The sequence below is a fragment of the Heloderma suspectum genome, chromosome 11 (genome assembly GCF_057233095.1).
Source record: "Heloderma suspectum isolate Gila_16-S chromosome 11, 16-S_ref, whole genome shotgun sequence".
NCBI lineage: Eukaryota > Metazoa > Chordata > Lepidosauria > Squamata > Helodermatidae > Heloderma > Heloderma suspectum.
Window position 1 is genome coordinate 7,164,843 of NC_139468.1, and position 17,678 is coordinate 7,182,520.

The 17,678-nt window shown below is 44.6% G+C and overlaps 1 protein-coding gene across 5 annotated transcripts in view; it reads left to right on the forward strand.

Moving 5' to 3' along the window:
* LRRC49 (leucine rich repeat containing 49) overlaps nt 1–17,678 on the forward strand; it is a 65,116-nt gene that overhangs the window by 33,198 nt on the left and 14,240 nt on the right. For all 5 annotated transcript variants that reach the window (XR_014785308.1, XM_084816738.1, XM_084816737.1 and 2 more), the window contains 3 exons: nt 2,412–2,559; nt 8,662–8,745; nt 9,482–9,636. Coding sequence is in view for 4 of the 5 variants with exons in the window: in XM_084816738.1 (XP_084672864.1) it covers nt 2,412–2,559; nt 8,662–8,745; nt 9,482–9,636 (387 nt within the window). In the remaining variant the exon portion in view is untranslated. The remainder of the gene's footprint in view (nt 1–2,411; nt 2,560–8,661; nt 8,746–9,481; nt 9,637–17,678) is intronic.

Genomic DNA, 17,678 nt, shown 5'->3' on the forward strand with positions numbered 1-17,678 from the left:
TTAGCAGGGGTTATTCACAGTGGCATAGTGGTACATCTTGAAGTGCAGGTGCAGATCATGTCAGTCCCTATAGCCACTCCCCAAGGGGGAGTCCAAAGATGAAACCAGCTGTATTGATTCTCATTAACAAACCTGTTCTAGGACTTCTAATCTGTTAGGAGCAATTCTTTTGTAGAGCTAATGGAACTTAATTGCCCATTCAGGACCAAGCCACCCCTAAAATATTTTATGTGACAGTAGGGAACAATATATTTAGCCTTGAGAAGAGAAGATTGAGGGGAGATAGGATAGTGCTCTTCAAGCACTTGAAAGGTTGTCACAGAGAGCAAGGCCAGGATCCCTTCTTGATCATCCCAGAGTGCAGGACACGGAAGAATGGGCTCAAGTTCCAGGAAGCCAGATTCCAGCTGAACATCAGGAAAAACCTCCTGACTGTTAGAGCAATACGACAATGGAACCCATTCCCTAGGGAGGTGGTGGGCTCTCCCACACTGGAAGCATCCAAGATGAAGCTGGACAGTCATCTGTCAGGGATGCTTTGGCTTGGATTCCTGCATTGAGCAGGCAGTTGGACTCAATGGTGCTATAGGCCCATTCCAACCCTACTGTTCTATGATTCTGTATTGTTACTGTGAAAATCTATTCATTTTCTCCACCCCCTGCCCCCCCAGCTACTGTGAGAATTGCAGCTAAGCTCAGAGCGAACAGGGATGTCTGAAGGGGGTGGCAGATAACGTCAGCATCTCTGCTAATAAAAACATGCCAGTGCTGTGTCCCTGTTTGCCCTGGCTGCACTACACAACTGGTCATTCACTAAGAAACATTTTCCATTTCAGGTATGTTGAAATGCTCAGGCCTTATAAGTACTATTTATCCACCTGTTGGAAAAAATAGCAAGATTATCAAAATATATTTTTGTTCTTTTTGTAAGAATATTTTTTTTCTAAAGCAATTGTAGCACTGGAAGGTCTAGAATCCCCCAGGAAGTAGTGCCTATAAGTGGAAATGTGGAAGATGTTTGTTTGTTTATTTATTTAAAGTATTTTTATGCTGCTCCATAGCCAGAAAAAAAGGCTCTGGGAGTGGCTTACAGTCAATCAGTAAAATTAGATAGTTCCTGCCCACAGACTTACAATCTTAGAAAGTCACAACACACAAGGAAAAGGGGATGGGGTGGGAAAAGGAAAATAATAATAATGAGATTTTCAGCAGGGATGGTGAAATGGCCTGTTCCTGTTTCCCTCACACCTTCAGCCCTATATTTGAAGGTCAAAAGTATTCATTTATTTCTGATGAATATTTTATTTCTCACCAACATTTAATCTAGCATGACAAAGGGTCAAAAAAGCATTTATATTTTATGGAATTGGGAAAGATCCAGCCTGCAGTCTTCTGAAGAGTTAAAGTTGGAATCACATGTTTCTGTATTTGAAAATTACAGTCAGAATCACTGAAGGTTGTTTATAATGATACTTCTGTGGTGCAATAAATGTGTAGTTCTTAGTTGTATTTAGCTAAGTACTTATTGCCTTTCCCCCAGATAACCATCTATTGGGGGAAATCAAACATAGGAGTTGCACTTGTCATATGCCAGTTATCTTAGTATATGGCTCATGTAGAGCAGTATGTAATTGACTTCATGCTTCTGCTGCCATTTTGGACCTGAGCCACCATTTTGCCTCTGGCTGTGCCCCAGTGAGACATTATTTTGCTCCTGACTCCAGTTGGTGGACCTCAGGATTCTATTACCCCCCCCCCCAACAAAGTAGACTTTGCAAGCTTGAAGTCTGCCTCCTCCTCACCACAAGAGGACTAGGACGCAAGCCAGAAAGTTCTTGGTTCAAGTCTTGACAAATCCAGAAGTTTCACATAAGTTTCTCTTCCTGGCCATGATCCCCTCCTTTCATCATCTGGGTCATTCACTGCCATTACGTTTTTTAGAGTCCTTTTTTTTGGAGACGTTCTGCCAGTATTCACTGAGCACTAATTTCTTTCAGCAGAATTTAAATTTGGCTACTTCATGATCCCGTCTTGAGTCCCTCCCCTACTCTTCATTCACCATGCATGCTGCATCCAGTATTGGATTACATATGGGTATAATTGGGTAAATTTATCATTTCTTGGTCCAGGAGGAGGAAGTACAGTGTAGAGGACGTACACAAACTTTACATCCCATTACATTTGAGAGGAACATGCAAACCAAACCTTAGCAGATATGTGAAGAAATCTTGGCCCCCCGTTGCCAAAATTCAGCTTTATCTGACATGGAGACTAATATTAATGGTTATCTTTATTACTGGAATTACATTATTAGCGGTTATTTTAAGGGGAGTAGATAAAGGTAGCCATATAAATTGGTGCTCGTATGTTTGAGATCAGTGACTGTTTCTTTCCTTTTGCTTCTCATTCAGTTTCGATGACATTCTGTGCCTTGCCGATTCTGCGTCCATTTCAGACATCACCCTAGATGGCAACCCCATAGCGCAGGAGACATGGTACAAGCATACTGTTCTCCACCATATGATGCAGCTCCGACAGCTAGATATGAAGAAAATCACAGTAAGAAAAACCCTCTTGGGAATAACTTGTAATGGATTAAACCTTACAATAAGCAAGGAGTTTTGTTTCACCAAGCCCGTCACTGTGTCATCAGGATTGAGCAGGGGGTTGGACTCGATGGTCCTGCAGGCCCCTTCCAACCCTACTATTCTATGATTCATGTTATGATTATGAAGAATATCTCTAACGTTTTGTCTGTACAAAATACTTAGCAGCTCATCTTAGCATTTATCGTCATGGGGTCTGAACAGTCAGTCAGCTTGTCCTCAGTGACCAAGGAGGCTTTGGATTGCCCTCTCCTTAAGACCATCTTCTGAAGCCCTTCTTGGCGTGCCCCTTCCTTTAAAGGCTAGTCAGGTGTCAGCCAGAAAGAAGGGTCCTCTCTATGGTGCCCCCACATTACATAATTAATTCCCTCCCCAGACATATCTGCTATCCCACCTTTGTTTCGTAGAATTTGGGTGCTGCATGTAGAGTTCTCGGGCTGTCTCCCACTCAGGCAGTGTCCTAGACCCAGACCTGCTTAGATTCAGCAAGGGGGCTTCTTCAGACTCTGGGACCAAGTGATATGTCGAGGGTGTGAAGAGAAGAACAAGAACTGGAATTTCCCTAAGTCTTCTGCCAGTATCCCTTTGGGAAGGGAGCGTAGCTCAGTAGTAGAGCACCCGCTTTGCATGCAGAAGGCTCCAGCTTCAATCCCTGGCACCACCAGCTTTAAAGCATCAGATAGCAGGTGATGAGAAAGGCTTTCTGTGCCCACATCCTGGAGAAGTGCTGCCAGTCAGAACAGGCAATACCAGGCAAGACGGATAATCATGTAATGGACGAAAAGGCATTGTAATCTGGCTTCGAAATAACACCTAGTGGCTAAAGCTGAACCAGTGGCAAGGAACACAGCTCATCCATTTTCATTCATCATGGCTGCTCTAAGTTCTTTGGATCCAGGAAGGCCAGATTAACTGGAGGTAGCTGCTGCTGCTTATTATTATTATTATCACTGTCACTGTCATCCCTCCCTTCTCCCCACTGCCCAGCAAGTGCCATGTCACGATGACTCCAAGGGCAGCTGGCAGTGTTTGCTGGATGTTCTTGTTGGGTCGATGGGCATCTGTGTCCCATCCACCACCAGCAGTTTTCAGCCCTCGGATCACTGTCCGCTGTTCCTTCCCCTCCTTTGAGTAGCCACATGGTGTAAAGCCATTTGATAGTGTGGTGTAAAGCCATTTGAGAAGAGAGGAGGAGGAGCAAATTCCCAGCAGCTCTTGGTCTTCTGGCATCTGACTGGTGTCATTTGCTAACGAAGCTCTTGCTGGTGGAGAGGGGGCGGGGGTGCAGCCTCCCAGCAGCTCTTGTCCTTGGGCCGGTGACGGGGGCCAGGGGGCCTTTCCTCTTAGTAGTGCAATATCTAAATGTATTTCACTCCCCCGCCGCCCCCCTGTCAACACACAAGCACATACATTAGGAGCAACACTAGTGCTATCGTTGTCGCTCCTTTTCCACTGTGGTGCATCTGTCTCTAGACTTTGGTGGGCTGCTCTGAAGTTGGCAGCAACACTGATATACTTCAGTCCACTAGGGGGAGCCACTAGCATGGCAGAACAGTGGACATCGGGCTTGTTACCCGTGTTTCATACCGACTGCATTCAAATTAAGGGGTTAAAGGGGAAGCAGCTGGGCACCCAAGACCCTTCAACAAGTGGAGAGATAAGAGAGAGAAATCCACAGCTGCTTGTGATGCTAACAGTAGTGTGTCCTCTTGGCCTCCATTAAATAAGTAAATCAGTCGCAGTGCCATTAGTGTGAATGGCACTTTACAGAGAAACAGCAAGCAGATGGGTTCCCGCCTGTGCCCCAAGGAGCTTACAATCTAAAATTAGATACAGGTGAGGAGGGGACGAGGGAGATGAGGCAATATGTGTTCAGTACAGCTGCACATACTGAGGTTTAGTTTTGGTAGGGGAAGAAGATTGAGAGGTTAAGCCCACAGTTTTGTGGAAAGGGTGTGTCTGGAAGAGGGATATGAAGGAAGACAAGAAAGGTGGCATTACGTGTTTGGGGAGGCAGTTGCGGAACGCATACTACTAAAAGTATCTTATGTATTAAGCAGCAATAATAATAACAACAACGCTTAATTTATATTAGTCCGGTAAAGATAGTGAAAAATACATGCAGACTTCAAAAGGATTGCAGTTTTTTTCTCCTGAGAATGATCAGACCTGCATAAGGAGCAGCATACTAAAAGTTGCAGCGTCCACCTCAGTGCACAGTGGTTCTTCTTTTTCATGCAGGGCACATAGGGGCAACCAAAGCAGGTGCACTGCAGGCCATGTTCTTGTGGAGCCTTGAAAGGCCCAATGTGGTTGGGGAGGGGCCAAGCGCCAACCAAACAGGAAGTGATCTCTTCCTACTTCCTGTTGAATCAGAGTCTGAGAACAAGCTTCAGCAGCTTGCATGGGGACTTGGAAGGCCTCACTCAGCGCAATCTTATGCTTCTCTGCTTATAAGTAAATCCCACTATGTTCAAAGGGTCTTACTCCCAGATATGTGAGCATAAGGTTGTAGCCACAGTTAGCTGAAGAACAGTGAGCAGCATGGAGGAGTAGCTAGGGGAGTGGTAGAGTGAATGGTGGGAGAGAGGTAGGCAGAGGGAGTGTGTGTGAGAAAGAGGGAGAGGTGGGCAGAGGGAGTGTGTGTGAGTCTACTCTGAAGGGAGGGAGAGGACTCTAAAGCAGGGATATTCAGAAGGCAGATCTCCAGATGTTTGGGACTTAAATTCCCAGAAGATGGCCAAGAAACTGGGAGTTGAAGTCCAAAACATCTGACAAACTACTTTCTGCCCGCCCCTGCTCTAAAATGACAATGACCTATAATTGTAATAGTTTAGTGTCTAAATAAGGGGTCAAATCTAAAGAAAAATCTATTACGTCTTACAATTTCTTAAATTGTAATTTTCAGTATATATTTACATTCTTGCAAACGTAATACACTATATTATTGATATTAAACAGAAATGGTGCATGGTAACAATGTATAGAACAGGGACTGGCCTGCGAGCTCATATTACGCCAGTACTTTTTCAGCTGCACTGGCTGCCAGTCCATTTCTGGGCCCGATTCAAAGTGCTGGTGTTAACATTTAAAGCCCTTAACGGCTTAGGGCCAGGTTACCTGAAGGATCGCCTCCTTCCATATGTGCCTGCCCGGACCTTAAGATCATCGTCAGCGGCCCTTCTCCGTGAGCCCCTGCCAAAGGAAGTGAGGCGGGTGGCTACTAGGAGGAGGGCTTTTTCTGCTGTGGCACCCTGGCTCTGGAATGAGCTCCCTGGTGAGGTTCACCTGGCACCTACATTGTATTCCTTTCGGCGCCAGGTGAAGACCTTTTTATTTTCCCAGGCATTTTAGCATTTTAGCTTTCTAAACTTTTACCTTTGCTGTTTTAAATTTGTATTTTAAACTCCTGCATTGCTGCTAGGTTTTATTGTGGTTGTATTGTTATATTGTGGTTTTAATGTTCTATATATTTTAAATTGTTTTATTGTGTGCTGTTTGGTTTTAATTTTTGTGAACCACCCAGAGAGCTTCGGCTATTGGGCGGTATAGAAATGAAATGAATGAATGAATGAATGAATAAATAAATAAAACATTGCTCATTCTTGACTAATGACCATGCTGGCTAGGGGCGATGGGATTTGTAGTCCAATCAGTTGTAGTCCAATCAGTTCTAGTCCAATCAGTTGTTCCCCAGGTTGGGGAAGGCTGGTCTACATCTTCACCTTTTGCAGGATGCTGGAGCCATGTCCATTTAGCCAAACACAAAGACACCACAGAACATTCCTACACATGAAAGGGACGAGCAGTGGAGGCTGGTGACTCCTGTTTCAGTGAATCTGCTCTGCATTTCAGTCAGAACCATTCAGAACTCTAAAGGAGCTATCCAAAGTGCTGAACCCTACCTCCCAAATGGGTTCCAGAGCGGATACACCACCCCACTGAAATAGGAGCCACCAGCCTCCACTGGGAACGAGAGGATTGAATCAAACTTCCCTGCCCGTCCACACCATGTATTGGACATTGGAAGCTGCCTTATACCAAGTCAGACCATTCGTCCTTCTAGCTCAATGTTGTCTACACCGAGGGGGGGGCAACATGTGTCCCTCCAGATGTTTTGGCCTAAAACTTCCACCAGGCCTAGCCAGCAGAGCTAATGGATCGTGGGAGTGGTAGGCCAAAACATCTGGAAGGCCACAAGTTGCCCACCCCGGACTACGCTGACCAGCAGCAGTTCCCCAGGCTGAGAAAGGCCTTTCCTAACCCTACTTGGAGATAAGCCAAGGATTGAATTTAGGACTTCCTACATGCAAAACATTTGCTCCACCACTGAGATATGATACATTTTTGGAATGACTATTTAGTAGGATTTTTAACAGCTAACAGTGTTGGAAATTTCCTGTTCAATATTATTACCGTCTCTCAATAGGCATCCACCCAGCTGCCATAAAAATAATCACTACAATGGAAGCATTGAAAAATATGTATTAGCATCAAGGATTTTCTTTAGATTAACTTTGTGCTGAATACCCTAATTGCATATTAATATGCAACTTCTCTAGGTACAGAAACGATCCTGTTCTTTCTTGAGCTTTCTATTAATAAAAAATACCTTTGTTTTTAGAAGCTTTTTTAATAAACATCCAAGAGAGATATGAATAAATCAAAATAAGTCTAAAAGTATGCTTTGCAAAATATTTGTGTTGGAGAACCTCGTAATGTTTGATTTCATTGTGAACGTTTTTTGTTACTTGGAAAATGTGTGTTCTAAAAATACTGCACTATGGGAATGTTTGAACCTCTCTTAATGGGATTGCATAATCCACCCAGTAGGGATGCCGTGTGGGTGTCACGTGCCATGATGGGACACTGGTAACATTCTTGTTCTTGGAAATATTTAGAACCATCATGCGTGTTGTTTTTTGGGGCTTATATTCCTAGTGGTCTACTTGTGGTCTACTTGTGTGAGCAGGATAAGGCTCCTCTGAGACTGCAGTAGGTACTTCTGCAGATCCCGCCCCTCTCCGGCATTTGGAGTGCAACAGATTCAGACAATTAGCTGCTGTGGTTGTGCCTGATATCACATGGCTCATGTGGGTAGACCTTAGTGGCTTTTAGAGAGCGTAAACTCTTCCAAAATAATATCCTTGACAATTCCTGTGTATCTTATGAACATGCCTTATGCCAAGTGAGACCATCAGTCCATATAGCCCCATATTACCTAGTCTGAGTGGCAGTGGCTGCAAGCAGGGGCAACTGGTGGATCTCCAAATGTTTTGGTCCCTCCCTCCTTTCTGCCTGTCTCTCCATCTCCTCTCTCCTCCTCTCTCTCCTTCTTTCCTATCTTTTGGGCTTCTTCCTTCCATCTCTCTGGCTCTTCTCTCTCTCTCTCTCTCTTCCTCCCTCCCTATTAAAACCAGTAGAGTGATTGTCCATTGGTTTTAATAGGGAGAGGAACAGCTCCCCACCTAGGACCCTGTTGCCCTAAGGCTCCTTGTTGGAGAGTGGACTTTGCCCCTCCTCCAGCTGTTTTTTGTGTGGGGGGGCTTTCCCCTCTGTACAAGTGAATGAAGGAGTCACCCCATTCACTTGCAGAGGTGGGAAATACCCTGGTGGGTGCCACATTGGACACACCTGCCATATAGTTTGATGCCAGGTGAGATCAGTAGGCTGAGAGACAGAGTTATATGCCTGTACCCTTCCCCTCTACTTTGGGGCAGCCCCTCCTCAGGGAAATGGAGTGGACAGACCCCTCCCTGGGGGGGTCTATAGGGGGCCACCATGACCGGGGCCATGCTTAGAGGTGCCAGTGGGCACAGCTTCACTCAGATGGGGCAGGGGTGATGTGTCCAGCTCTGATGGCTGCATACGTTTCCTTGAAGGCTTCACTGTATCTAACTAAGGACTCTTCCAACCTGTGTGAAGCTGCATACATCTGCTAGTTTTTAATAGAAGTATAACGTTGCTGTTACTTTGGGATTTTCTCTCTCTAATGGACTGACATGGCTCCCTGCAAGTTTGTGAGTCTCACTGTAAAGTTGTTTTGTTAACCTAGGAAGAAGAAAGGCGCATGGCATCGGTCGCACTAAGAAAAGAGGAAGAGAAGAGGCGTGAGAACCATAAGCAGACCTTATTGAAGGTACCAGGCTGTGTTGTTTTAAAGATGAAAACTAAGCGGACCTGGGCCCTGGTTTTCCCTCCCATCCACAACTTGTTGCCTTGTCACCCCTGGGAGTAGCTCCTTCTCAGTTGGCTCAATCCACACTGCATCCTCCATTACAGAATATTCTTACTCTGACTCTAGTCTATGCCGTTTCTCTTCCTACTGTCTTTTCAGGACCTTTTCAGTGGTGGCACCCCAGTTGTGGAACGCCCGTTCCAGAGAGGCTCGCCCGGTGCCTACATTAACTTGGTTCACATGATCAAAGTAAGCCATGGTGGCTTATTTAAGCCATGGTGGCTTATTTTGATCATGCAAACCAGGTTATTTAAGCCATGGTGGCTTATTTAAATTTTGGTGCATTCTGGGTGCGATTTTCATAATCACTTCCCTGGCACAGTTTGTCTTGTCCGAACCTGGGTGCCATGGCTTGTTGGAGGGGGAAACGACCCTCCAATACCCCATGGGCTGCCAAATAAGCCATGATGGCTTACTTTGATCGAACTGCCTATTGTGATCTGTTTATTTTACTTTTGATTTTCTGAGGCTTTTTAGTCCTTCAGTTTTAAAAAAGGTTGTGTTGGCCAGTGGCCATGCTGGCTGGGAACTATGGGAGTCCAATGCAGCTGGAGGGAACCAAGTTAGGGAAAGCTGACCTTGGGGTTTCTGGAAGCCTGTAGTCTCCCCATCCCTGATGCATAGCGTTTTATTTCAGGAGAAGAAACGCTTAACAATTAGCAATATTGCCCGTCAGTGGGAGAACCAACAGAATCGTTTTGCCCTGCTGTCTTCCAGTCAAGAGAACAACAAAGAGAACGAATCTTGTCAGAACAACAGAAGTGCTGCATATGTATTTCCTGAGGAAACCAGGTATGGAGGCATTATACTTGGCATCGTATGAGCCCAGAGGACCTCCCAGCCTAAGGTCCACTTAGCCCAGTACTGTGTCTCGATAGATGCCCCAGGGTAGCTCCCAAGCAGAGCAAGATAAATTTAGCTGTCACCTGCTGCGTCAGGGCCCAGTGAGATCAGTGGACCATGCTCTTTGCCTAGTAGGCTGCGGGTCAGGGACTGGAACAGGCATAGGAATATAGGAAGCTGCCTTATAGCTAGTCAGACCCTTGGTCCATCTAGCCCAGTATTGTCGACACTGACTGGCCATTGCGGCTCTCCAGGGTTTCAGGCAAGAGTCTTTCCTAGCCCCACCTGGAGACGCCGGGGATCGATCATGGGGCCTTCTGCATTCAAAGCAGGGGCTCTACTGCTGAGCTTTACCTGTCCCTAAGGAAGAAGTCTGTTTAGCACCCCCTCCCCCCAGCTGAAGTGCTCAGACTGAGGAACTAAGGCTGGAGCAACAGCTATATAGGGCCAGCGAGGCTCCCATTGGTTTCTCAGATCACCTGATCTGGCTGGTCAGACAGTACCATAGGTCTGTCTCTGGCCTTTTCGTCACCACAGAGATCAGGCCCAAGGCTCCCTCTGCCTGAGAGCTGCCTGAGCCCTGCTGGTTCATTGGTCTCACAAGTTTGGGCCATGCCCTGGCACCCCACGTGTTGCTTTCCCCCAGCATCTGATAACTTGGAGGTAAATTGCTTATGAGTATGGGGATTGCGTTTAACTGTTGTCGCTAATAGCCCCTGACGGGCCCATTCTCCATCACTTATCAGATAGTCTCCTGATATCTTCTCTTCTCCCCCTCTCCCCACTTCCCTTGTCAGTGTACCTTTGCTCAAGCTGCATTCTGAAAGATGTTCAGCTTCTTGATCAAAGTGGTTTAGTCACTAGTAGTATTCAGTTTTCTGGTGACTGGCTCGAGGGGAGTTTGGTCATTGTCCTATTACTCTAACTTTTGTCATTCATCATATTAATTATAGGAACGTGGAACAAACGTACTGCCTGAGGCATTATATAACTGGATGGTCAAATTCCTTTAGAACTGAATGGAAGGGATTTGTTAGCTGGAAAAAAAGTCTTGTCAAAGCTTTCTGTCATGTGAAGGCAGATTCTTGCCCCAGGCATTTGAGACTGAAAAACTTTGAAGAAAGTTTAGGTTAAGCCAGTGTATATTCCAGAGAGGAGTTCCATGTCTGCAGTTTGGGCTCTTCCATGCGCTTGAAGCATTTTCTTTCCAAGGTTTCAGCTAAGCAAATGTGTATGTCTGTGCATTTTCCAATACTGCAAAATCTGGACAGCCTTTGGAATGTCTGTTTAGACTTTCTGTGGCTGCTTGGTTCTAACTTCTTTTAATTCTTCTGCTCTTCTAGTAGTATTTTAAATCAAGAGGGCCAAAAGGCCATCCCACCCAACCCTGTCACAGCCTGGATCACCCCACCCTCACACCAGTATCAGCTCCCCCAAATCTACCCAGACAATCCAGAACGCAGCCTGCTGTAAGCAAAAAACAGATGCGCTGCCAAGAGTTGCTTGGAAAATAAAAGGATCCAGGTAGTTCAGAAAAGCAAACCAAGTTGCATGCAGTGTAACTAACCAGCTTGAGCTATGGAGGCCTGCTATTTATTCAAGAAATAATTTTAGTTCATCAATTCCTTCTATGGTGGCTGACATATGACCTTTTTCGTTCTTCAAAGCAAGCAACTCGGTGTATTCATAAACGGTGCAATCCAATCCACTTATACTGCAGGTGTGCACTACGGACAGTATAGCAGTCTCATACCCAAATGGTTATGGACAGTGTTGTTATGCCATACCAAAACGTGATGTTTATGGCACAGTTGATAACAATACCTGGGATTATACAGAGTGTGCCTGAAACTGAGAGCATATTTACACTACAAGCATAAGCTCTTTCTCTTTTTCCACGGATCCCAGGATTCATAGTTTGGGTGGGTGGGTTTCAGAGGTTGGTGATTACTAAAATAATTCTTAGCGTCCTCACCAGTCTCTCTGTAGGCCATTGCTCTTCATGGTAGGTCATGACACACTCAGTACAGCTGGGAACCCTGACCGTGCATTGGTTCCGCCAGTCACACCTCCAACTCTTTCATTTCTGTTGTTTAATTTTTCGTAAGGAGAAAGACAGACAAAAAAAGGAGAGATGGTGAGGAGAGGAGGAAGATAAACATACACATTTGAAAATTAACAGTGGGTCTCATGTTGCACTGCAGACTGGGGTAAAAGTGAATCTAGATTTGAAAATGTTGAGGGCTACTGTTGCAGACAGCAGGAATGAAGCCCAAGTCTTCTCACATACAAGCTAAAGTCAACTGAGCATGCTCCCTTGATCATTAGCATCATAATGCAGCATAAACGTATTGTATTTTTAAATGTTCCTTTTTGACTTACTTTGCTTTTTAAAATACTTGATAGTGGTTTTAGTGGATGGTAAAAATGAGTGTTTCTTAATAGTTAAATGAGTATATGATTCCCCCGTAGATTCAGCAATCTTCCCAAATACTATTTTTTCATTGGTATTTAAACCCTCTATAGAGGGTTTTTTCCCTCCCCCACTGGCAGCATTACTCAAAATATACAACCAGTTTAATAAGATCAAACAAACAACCGGATAATGCAAAATCAGCTGAATGAAGCTGTTAATTCTTTGTGCATGAATAGATCTCATAAACATAGGCTCCTCTGAACAGCTTCTCACAAGATGAACTGTCTGCTTCCCTGGTTGATGCCTGCACCTGTGTTATTTTAACAGAAACTGTTCTTTAACTGTTGCTCTGTTGATGATTCATAAGATAATTTCTGGGATTATTTTGGTCCTTTTCTCATAGCTTTGAGTTTGCCTGCCAAAGCCAATGATTGTTAATTTATTTAAGTTTCTTTTTTCTTTTTTTTTAACACTAGGTGAAAAAAACCCTTTGAAATAATGGCATCAATGCTTCTTTCAGGATTCTAAAATGGAAACTTAGTGGAGCTGGAATTTTTGTCAACATAAGGGGGAGACAGATCTGTCTTGACATCCTTTCTATATGCAGTTTGCTTGAAAGCCCTACATTCAAATCTTGGGCTGGTGATTTACTCACCCTGGTACATATGCAGTGTTGGGGTCCCTCTTCGTCCTGGTTAAGAAACTGAGAGCCAGACTCGCTGCATCCTCTCCCATAATTACGTAAGAAGAGCACAGGATCAGACCATGGTAAATTCTCCCAATGGAGGGATGTAAATAGTGGGGTCCCACAGGGATCTGTATTGGTACTGATGCTTTTCAACTTGTTCATAAATGATCTGGAATTAGGAGTGAGCAGTGAAGTGGCAAAATTTGCCAGTGGCACCAAATGGTTTAGGGTGGTTAAACAAAAAGGGGTTGTGAAGAGTTCCAAAAGGATCTCTCCAAACTGGGAGAATGGGCATCTAAATGGCGAATGTGCTTCAATGTAAACAAATGTAAAGTGATACACATTGGGGCAAAAAAACCCAACTTCAAGTATAACCTGATGGGATCTGAGCTAGTGATGACCGACTAAGAAAGAGATCTTGGGGTTGTGGTGGACAGCTCGATGAAAATGTCAACCCAGTGTGCAGCTGCTCTAAAAAAGGCAAACTCCGTGTTAGGCATAATTAGAAAAGGAATTTAGAATAAAACTAATATCAAACTGTCCTTATATAAATCTATGGTGTGACCACACTTAGAATAATGTGTACAGTTCTGGTCACCGCACCTAAAAAAAGATATTGTACATCTGGAAAAAGTGCAGAAAAGGGCAACTAAAATGATCAAGGGGCTGGAGCATCTCTCCTATGAGGGAAGGTTACGACAGCTGGAATGGTTTTGTTGTTGTTCAGTTGTGTCCGACTCTTCGTAACCCCATGGACCATAGCACGCCAGGCCTTCCTGTCCTGCGCTCTCTCCCGGAGCATGCTCAAGTTCATATTCATTGCATCGGTGATGCTATCTAGCCATCTCATCCTCTGCCATCCCCTTCGCCTTTTGCCTTCAGTCTTTCCCAGCTTCAGGGTCTCCTGATGCTGGGTTTCCTGATGCTGGGAATGGTTTAGCTTGGGGAAAAAGGAGGGTGAGGGATTTAGATGGCTTCAAAAGGAGGTTAGACAAATTCCTGGAGGATAAGGCTATCATTGGCTACTAGTCCTGATGGCTATATGCTACCTTCAGAGGCAGTATGCCTATGTACACCAGTTGCTGGGGAACATGGGCGGGAGGGTGCTGTTGCACTCATAGGTTTCCCATCATCAGCTGGTTGGCCACTGTATGAACAGAATGCTGGATTAGATGGACTCTTGGTCTGATCCAACAGGGCTCTTCTTATGTTCATGGTCACCTCTCGTCCAGCACCCTGCTTCCCACAGCAGCCAGCCAGATGTCTCTTGGGAAAAACTGGCAAGCAACAGCCCTCCCCCAGTGCTGCCCCTCCCCACAATGGGTATTCAGTGGCATCCTGCTCCTGCACATGAATGTTCCATATAGCTATCATGGCCACTGATCGTGATAGTCCTGTCCTGCTCTTTGAATGGCTCTAATCTCTCTTTTAATCCTGTCTAAGACAGTGGCCATGATGCTGGGCTTTGATTTTCTGTGCAGATTAGGAGCAGGAAACCTGGACAACTGCAGGAGTAGCTTCCCACATATAAGCCACAACGAGCTGCCTGAGAGCAAGAAAGAGCCTTTGACCCAGAAATCCCTTCCCCTAATCTCAGATGGTTTAAGGCTGGCTGTGGTGATGCAGTGCTTAAGGACTATTCAGCAAAGTTGAAGCCCCTTCCTCCCAGACCAACTCTGAGGCTGGAAGCGAGCTGGGCTGACGAAAAAGGTGCCTAAAGTAATGGAGTTGGCAAGGTAAAGCAGGGATGTGGCAGGGCTTAGCTCCCCTCATCCGTTCACTCCTTTTCATGTGGAAAACAGATTCCACCTTTTACTAGGACATGGCAGACATGTGGGGGAAGTGGGCATGCAAGAAGAAGAGATGGAAGCAAGCAATTTAATCCAGTTTGTTTAAACCCCTCCACAGAAATGGAACAAAGTGTCCTTATTAGGCTCTGTAGGGACCATTAAAAATAAGTATGTTATGTGTACAACATTTATGTTTTGATCATGTTGTATCCTACAGTAGCATCTATTAATGTTATTAGCTTCGCCCCTTTCCTTGCCCTGAAAGCTTTGCATTAGAATAATATTAAGCTATTTCCCTGTCCATCCAGTTAAAGCAAAGTTCTTTCTGTAATGTTTTCTTTACTTACTTTGGGATGGGCTGTGAAGCTAGTTTATTCTTAGTAATTTCCTGATCGTGAACGCCATGATTCTTTAGCCAAGCCCTCTATAATAAAATGTAATGTGTAAAAGAAGTTTCCACGTTCTTTTTGGAAGCTGTAATTTACTTTTATAGAATAAGATGTTGGAAGAATCACTTTGCCTTTATTCCTCTAAAAATAAAAAGCGGCAAAATATGAGTTTTAAAATCAAAATAATCCAAACTACTTTACTGTGTTATAGGTTTGCAAAGTTTATAACAACTCTGGGTATTTTCCAGGCAGTGAACTTTTTAAATTTCTCCTGCTTTCTGGTAAACGGGTCTGCAGTTCACAGCACCATTTACTCTACAGCAGTCCTATTAAAGGCAGCCTGTGTTGGAGTAAGTGGCTTTTGGATTGCAGTCGGAGTTTCTCTTTCCCTCCCAGCTCAAGAGGCCTTTGTCAGGGTGTTGTCAGTGGGTTCTCCAGTGTTCACATTTCTGAGCTTCTGTTACGTTTCCATAAATCAAAATTATGGAGGTAATAAAACAAACAGATCATTGCCTTTATGTTAGACTGCGGAGCATATGCAAACAGAAGCTGTGCTGCTGTGTCAGTATTTGAGCCTGCTGTGGCCCCAGAATCTGGGACCTGAGGTATGTCAACCACAGGTTCAACCTGTGCATACCTACCCAGTGCTGGCTAAAGAAGGAACTACAGGGAGTCCACCCAGGCCAGTAAGGAAGGCTAGTTAGCCACATTGGTCATGTGATACTCCCTGATCCTCCGTAAAAATGTTGGGGTCAAGCTCACTTACTGGTCTAAGCACCAAGGAGACTAGTTGTTTCCCATTTGTGATAAACTACCGGAGTCAAGGTTGATTGTTTAAGTATGGTAGTGTCAAATGGGGAGTAGGGGACACATTTTCCTCCCTTAGGGAGGCTGTCCCCATCTTCTACCATGGCCCCAGAGAGCATTGGACCACCTCTATTCCTTCCTGGGGCTGAAAAGGGATCCCACTGAGGTTTGGTGAGAGGTGGAATGCATTACACACATGTCTCATTCCATATTTCTGTAGAAATGGTCTACATTACATTTGGGTGGTAGAGTCAAGATGAACAGGAAGGTCTCAGCTCATGGGTACAGCGGCTGCTTTGCTTGGAGAAAATCCCAGGTAGAATTCCCAACAGTTAAAAACTGGTCTCGTGTAGTTGGGTTGGAAAGTCCTTCTGTCGCTCTCCTCCAATATGATGTCCTAGTTTAGCAAGCAAAAAAATAAAATAAAATTTGATCACCTTGCTTCACCACCTGGCCTCCTTGATGTTGTGTCTGTCATCGTATTATAGGGCTTCTTGAGAGGCACAATAGTTTTTAGAAAGTCAAAGCAACTATGTTCTTTTCCAGTTTCATTGTTCCAGTTTTTGTTGGGATTTTTTCTTTATTTCTGTACGTGAGGAATCTGAAGGATTGAGTCTGTACAGCACAGTCCAGGGAAAGTAAACTTAATGCATATTGAACATTCCCTGGGTGGTGCCTAGACTCCTTTATATTTCCAAAAATATGCCCAATTGATGCTGTAGCCAATTTAAAAAAAAAAAAAATTGGCACAAAGGCTGGATTCTTCAAAGTATACGCTTGGCCAGTAAGTGCTTAGAAGACAAATGAAAGCAGGTACTTTTATAATATCCCCCATCCCAAATATTTGACAGAGAAAATCAGACAAATTATTTTATGCTAAATGAGCAAGGGGTTCAGAACAGGGTAGTGAGCAAAGTAAATACTATTAATACAGTATTTGTAAAACACAGTGGTGTTCAAAGTACTTCCTATACACTTATCTCAACCACCATGTAAGGTAAATGAATAGTAGTATCCCTACAAATGAGAGTTAGCCCTACAAGTGGAGATCTACAGCAAAATGTTGCAGTGTATCCCCAATCCGTAACAGAAGTGCTCCTTTTCAGGGATCCATCAAACCTGGAACTGGAGCCTTGGAGTGCTGTTCGTTTCTTTATGGTATTTATACCCTGCCCTTCAGCCAGAAAGGCTCCCAGAGTGGTTTACAAAGATAAATAACATGAGAGTCCTCCATTTTACAATCTAAATTTAAGATGTGACATGCAAGGAATAAGGGACCTGGAGGGAGGATATGTATCATTGAATAGTAAAAGTAGCCTATTTGAAGAGATGGTGATGGTGACAGTTCACTACTTCCTCTCCTGCGCAGAGAGCAGCTGGTTGTAATGGCCTCTGAGGGAAGGAGGGGCCCAATCCCTGCTTGGTTGAACCAGCAGGAGGTGGAGAAGGCAGTTTTCTTTCCCACCCTCCTGAAGCCTTACCCTCACGTAATGCTCAAAGGCTCAGGTTTGGGATTGGCTTCCAATCCTGAACCTGAGCATTTTATTGCTAAAGTGTGGATGTGTGAGAGTGTAGGTTTCTGAAGAAGGGGGAAGCTGTCCTTTTCCCTTTCTTTCCTCCTGAACCCCTCCTCCCACCAATAAATTGCAGATAGAAGAGTTTTCTAATCTCGAGGCATGCATTCTCCTGAACCTAACCTCCCTCTCCTCAGATGCTATCAGCAAATGGGGGCTCAAGCAACCAAATCTTTATTCCCAACCCGCTGACACACACCCGATACCCTCAACATGCTGTTGTCTTGGATGCGGCTGAGCGTGCTCAGTTCTCATTGAGCGGTTCGTTGAGTGTTTTTCTTTCCTTTTTCTTTGAATTTACACTCCTGTGTAAATCTGTTTCACTGC